The 6,098-nt window shown below is 37.6% G+C and overlaps 1 protein-coding gene across 3 annotated transcripts in view; it reads right to left on the reverse strand.

Annotated features, from left to right (window-relative positions):
• The window catches only part of LOC131223336 (N-terminal acetyltransferase A complex auxiliary subunit NAA15), a 64,687-nt gene extending 59,164 nt beyond the window's left edge, over nt 1–5,523 (reverse strand). The window contains exons 1-2 of one of the 3 annotated variants that reach the window (XM_058218711.1): nt 5,363–5,523; nt 2,306–2,384 (exon numbers count right to left, since the gene is read on the reverse strand). In XM_058218711.1, coding sequence (XP_058074694.1) covers nt 2,306–2,384; nt 5,363–5,413 — 130 coding nt within the window. In that variant the 5' untranslated portion in view covers nt 5,414–5,523. Of the gene's footprint in view, nt 1–2,305; nt 2,385–5,362 lie in introns of those variants that run through there. The other 2 variants (XM_058218710.1, XM_058218712.1) reach the window with 2 other exon arrangements.
• Between the last annotated feature and the right edge of the window lie 575 nt (nt 5,524–6,098).

A 6,098-nucleotide genomic window follows, 5' to 3' on the forward strand; every position in this document is an offset into this window, starting at 1 on the left:
CTTAGTGTGTCAGGGAGTGACTGTGTGTGCCACCATAGTATCTTCTTTTATCAATGGTTCACGAGCCATAATTTCAAGCACGGTTTACTTCATACTGAAATGCAGCACAAATAAGCGCAAGATATATCAAAGTGATAAAAATATTAACAGAACCTCTAGCTTACAGTTGCATCCATCCATAAGCATTTTACTTGGTAAGAGAAGTCATTTAAAGAAGGTATGCATTAATCAGTGCCCGAACAATGGAAAACACATCATTATCAGATCAGCACTCTTCATTCACGTCTGAACCATGGCAAACACAATCATCTCGGACAAGAATTTTCCATTTCTGTAATGAATGCTTTAGAGGCCCCACACCAATCTCTCCCACCCCTCACCTGGTCACTGACAAGTTAGAATTCCTCATGGAAGTCATCTTTCCCCTACTTTCTATTGACTCTAGACCACCACCATCGGAACTGGGTTCATGCTACTGATACCCATCAATCAGAGGAAATCACAGAGCACATCACCTGCATCCTCTAGGACCCAAATGCTAGCCACCCTATTAAATGATGGAAGTGGATGTCTAAAATCTATGCAGACCATCTGAAAATTTGACCACTTCAGTTTCTTAGACCAAAACCATACCAGGGAAATAAAAGGCTTGGGAATTGACATGAGAGGACACAGAACAGGACCTCAAATGTCATTATCACAGCACATAACCATTATCTCCAAAACCAATATATGTCAATTCATCTCAGATATTTACTATGCATTCTCAGCTTCCATGAAAACTGTGACTGGTTTAGTCAAATCACTGAAGCATATGTAAAAAGGATTATGTTGATATGGAATGGGTAATATATAACACATCAAACATTAATTTACACAAAGGCAGAGATGGATATATTGCTGGGAGAGAACTCTAGGACCAATTATTATCAACTACGCAAATACAAAATTACTGAATTGTTTATATCTATCTTGCTGAATGACCTCTTAAAAACCACTGATTCTGCAGAACATCCTTAGATCAAGGATCTCATAGAAAGAACAATTTAACAAATGTCAATAAATGCCTCAAGAAGAATGATGATGATTGAAGATCTCCTTCAAGATTGGACTCAATCTGTAATTACAATGAAAAACATCACCACCCACAGACTTCAAGATTGATGTGTTTGAATTCACTTAATGAGAAATGCTGCTGCCAGAAAATTTCATGAACATTCTCCATTCACCACAGACGGAAAAAAACTATTTCGGCCCCATAACGGACTGTTACAGGGCCATTACGGCCACTATGGAGCAGTTACAGGTCAATTTTTCCACTACGGCTGTTACATAACCATTTTGGACTACCTTGCTGTTAGCAAAAAATACCCACACCCTACTTTAGGGTATAATCTTGAGTGTGATTCTTGTTTATGAATACAGATCTGTTTTTCAAATAATCTAATAAGAAAACATTGTTTCTTCAGCGGGCAAGTATGGTCCACCTTTTTAGCACGTTTTGTTGTGGAATGGGTAATGCCGCAAACAATTGAAGAGCTATTAAGGGCTTGGCATGGTATGAATCTCTCAAAGGAGGAGTCAGCAGATTGGCACTTGGTCATAATGGCAGTCTAATGGAACATATGGTGTGATCGGAATAGGCTTTGCTTCCTGAGCAAGCAAGGATCTTGGGAGGAGGTAGCGTGGAAATCCGAAAGAGACGTATTATTGTGTTTCTGGGGTTAAAAAGGTAAATGTTGTAAGTAGTGGAGTCCTTGCTTGGATTGTAATATTTCATTTTGGGCCTTCTTTTACACTTTCTATGGCGGCTTTTCAATAAAAAATATTTGTTATCCTTAAAAAAAAAAAATACCAACCCTTTCATTGCATCCATGCAACCTATTTCACAGGCATACTACCAGCATTAGAAAATCATGTTGCATTTCAAATATTTTTTTTTATAAAAAAAAAAAAAAAAAAAAAAAAAAAAAAAGTGAAACTGAAAAGAGCTTTACATCATGGAAGAATTTCCAAGTGTCCAAAAAAACTCAAGTTCTCACCACAACCATAAAAACTAAAATAGTGCAACAAATAAAATCTCAATGCTGTAAGGTATAAATTACTAGGAAATATGACAAGAATAACTCAGTGGCATCGAAAAGCATTGGAGAAAATATGCAATAGTCTAAAAATGTAACTAAAGATAACTGAAATATAAACTAAATGTATATCTTTAGAAACAATCAAACGATCTCACAGGTACTTTTGGTTAAGGGTGTCATTTAAATTCAAAGTTTCAAACCCTTGCTCAAGCAGCACATACCTCCATGATCTGGAAACTTCTTTAATATAGCATCTGCAGCCTTTAACCCCTTCTTGTATTGTTTAGTTTCGTATGATTTCTGCACCAAGAAGAGCATGTAAGTATGCCATTACAACAGAAGCTTTGATTTACTCAAAGATACTAATAATACGGAAATTTCTTAACACCCAAAGTCAATGGTAATTCTACCAAAAAGTTGTCATGGGCGATGCTCAACATAAAGAACTGTGTTACTCAAATTAGTACTTCAGAGGAAAAATAATATATATTTTTCATTGAAAAAATGCTTCAAATTTTGTACTACTCAAGACTTGGAAGAGCAGAAAAATTAATAAATAACAAATGGTAATTGGCAGAATCCCAAAGAGGCATCATAAATCATAATGCACCTTCTTAGTTTAAAACTCAAAAAAAGAAAAGGCAAAGAATTTTATCATCTAATGTCCATGCATTTCGGTCACCATATTTGGAATGGCATGCCTTAAAATAAAAGGTACATGAAGATAATGACTTCAAAGTCAAATGCCAAAAGCCTGGTTCCCAGACTTGATGTATGAAACATATGTGGCATAAATTGTATTTTTAATGTTTGCAGAGAAGAGATGTGTGTACGGGAACTAGGAAGTCCCTTGTTGTAGAAAAACCATTTAGCCTCAAACAAGTCTGAACTCTAATGTTCCTTGGTCAAGAGAAGGGCGGCACATGATGGTTTGTAATGTAACAAGGTTGAGATTACCCCCAAGCGATGTGATAATCTTGATCTAGTTCCATTTCCATCGTAATCGGATCCAAGAGAGCAACTGATCATGAGCAGGAGGTACGGACCCCTTCAACCAATCAATCTACTATGATCAAAATGCTTTTAAACATAGTTGCGTGAAGCATGAAGGGAAGCAACAGCAAATTCAGGTGTGTGACAGAGGAATTGTGTCTTTCAAAATCACTATGGTTAAAGGCACTATACGACTGCCCCTAGAATGCCCGAAACACATTGGCACACGCCTGGAGCTTCCAAGAGCAATTTTTTTGATATTTTAATTTTATTTTATTTTCAGTTAGCTTGTTAGTACACCCCACTGTCAGTTGACACTTCACTGTTAGCCACCCCCACTAGGGATCGATACCAAGACCTCAGTGTTGAAACGAGGTATCTTTAGCTCAGTCTACCACTTGAGCTATACTTTTTTTTTGAAGCTTTAGCTCTGAAACTAATTTTAACATAATTAAATAAAACTAATTGTAAAATTCAATTACGTAGTTTAAATAAAGTAATAGTTAGACACCACATCCAAACACTTACATCTACTCGAAGATCCCAATGAATCCACATAACCCTAGAATTTCAAATTTCCCTAATTTTCCAAACCTAGAAACCCTAATTTAATGAAATCCCTAATTGCTCTTTAGCTCAAAACCTTGTATCCCTTCCCCCAACTCTAAACTATAATGTTCCAATTTCCCCAACTCCCCCTAATTCCCCAACCCAAAATCATAATTTTGCTAAAATACGTAAATGTTCAAGCCCTAAAAATCCAAATTTTCAATATCATCAAAACATGTAACCTAAATATTCCCTTTCCCAAAAAATCCCCATTTCATCTTCTATCTCTTACATGGCACAAATGGTAACTCAAATGGCTTTTAAAAAAGTCCAATGTACTGCCTAGGCACCAATTGAAGAAAGGAATCAATACAACACCATGATTTAATAAAAATTTAAGAAATTTGGGGAGGTATTTTTCATAAATCAAAGCTTTGATCTAAAAGAAATGGGGCCGTTTAAAAAATATAAAAAGAAATAGAGAAAATGTGCTCAAAGGGCGTTTATAAGACATCTTTCCACCCTTAATGGGCATCAGCATACCAAAAATACCATTCTTTGATGTGCCCAAAAGGATATATCACAACATTATGCACTGGCACCCAGGCACACCTAAGCATCAGGTGCTAGGCATGCGCACTGGGGGATAGCGCCTTACCTGGAGTATAGGTAAAGCACAACAAGTGGCCCAAAATGCCTATGAGTGTGCCCAGAACGTCTTTGATTACACTTTTCAAAATGTTAGCAAGTGTAAACAGTAAGCAGGAGTGTGAAACCCAAACACCATTTGAAGTGGGATGCCACCTAATCAAAAGGTTCGCACAACTAACCTTTCATCGTTATCAACCAATACCATCAATACATGGAATGCAGTCCCAAAGTATCAAGTAATTTCTCTAGAATAACTAAATGTATTGAAGGGGTTATCTTTACTTATGGTAGGAGCCAAAGAGGTGGGTGTTGAGGTTTATCTTCTGTCTAAAGCTTTACCGAGCAGTGAGCAGTGGCCCCTTCTCTTTTGATAGATTTTGATGTTAGCCATCAATAAAAAACAAAATGAAATGTACTTTAATTACACTAACAAAATGACTAAATAAAAGGAAAAAAGAACGAAAAAGTAACACACAAATATTTCCCAGCTCAATATTATGAAGTATATAATAAAGGCCCACTCAAGTTAATCATGCACCACATGTTCCGACACGTCCACATGAAATTATCACACTACGATAGGAATTATAAGAAATTCATCAACTGAGAAGTCAAACTGCTGCCAAATTCCAAAACAATTATTAAAATCTAGAGCACAACCTCAATATGCACAGTGAGCACCAATAGCTGGTGCGCACATCACCCCCCACCACTAAAAGGCCGTGACCAGCAAACCAGCAAGCATTTCAAACCCCAAATCCTCAAATGCTCATTCAGATAATTGCGCCGAGAGTCGGTAATGCACACCGACTCTCGGCGCACGCCACGCGCGCACAATCCTTTCACTAAAAATACGCTCCGACGTATTGAATTCAGCTAAATATGCAATTGATCGGATTTCTGACAAACAGTTATAACATAAATCGGAAAAAAAAAAATCCGTTGAAATCGAATAATAAGAAAAAACCATGAATGGGCATGGGCATGATACAGGCAAATCGGTTGAAATCACGTATCAATCGGACGGTTCAGATGAGATGCAGATGATCAGTGATAGGAAGTGAGGTTTTGGATTGGAAGCTTACGACGATGAGTTTGAAGAGGTTAGCCTCTTTGGGAGGGAGAGATGCCCCCATTTTCGTTCGTTCGTTTGAATCTTTTCGCAGAGAGAGAGAGAGAAGGGGGTGCGCAGGTTAAGGTCTGGGTGCGCAGGTATAGGAGGAGGAGGGGGAGGAGGGTGGGAGTTTATCTACTGCAAGTTTGCAACCCTACCCCAAGTGCACAAGTAGAAGCGAACGGAATCGTCTCCAACAGCAGGTGTTTTGTGCAGCGTGTACGACACGCACGACCCGTGGTGGCCCACCATATACAATATGTAAAATCTAATCCGTCCATCATGTGAAAATCATTATTTTTACTATACGTGTATAATAAAATCCTGAATAAAATCTTATGTGGACCAAATCAATGGGAAAATATAAATTTACTACCAAAAGTACTAATTTCATACATTGTGGCTCGCCTGAGTATCATGTCAGTCTGATTTCTGTAATTTATCTTCATTCTGGTGAGATAAACCTGATTAACGGGTATGATTAATTATAAACACCATATTACCCATAGAAACAATAATATTGTTGGCAGCCCATACCCATTGTTCCATGTGATATGGCCCACCCTAGAATCTGATCTAGCTTATTTTTCATCTTAGAATCTGAATTAGTGTATAGAACCTGATAGACGGAGTGGATTTTACGCATAAAACATTATGGGCTCGAAAAACATTGTAGAGGATTCCAGTTCGAGTAGCAGACCCGCGGA

The sequence above is a fragment of the Magnolia sinica genome, chromosome 13 (genome assembly GCF_029962835.1).
Source record: "Magnolia sinica isolate HGM2019 chromosome 13, MsV1, whole genome shotgun sequence".
NCBI lineage: Eukaryota > Viridiplantae > Streptophyta > Magnoliopsida > Magnoliales > Magnoliaceae > Magnolia > Magnolia sinica.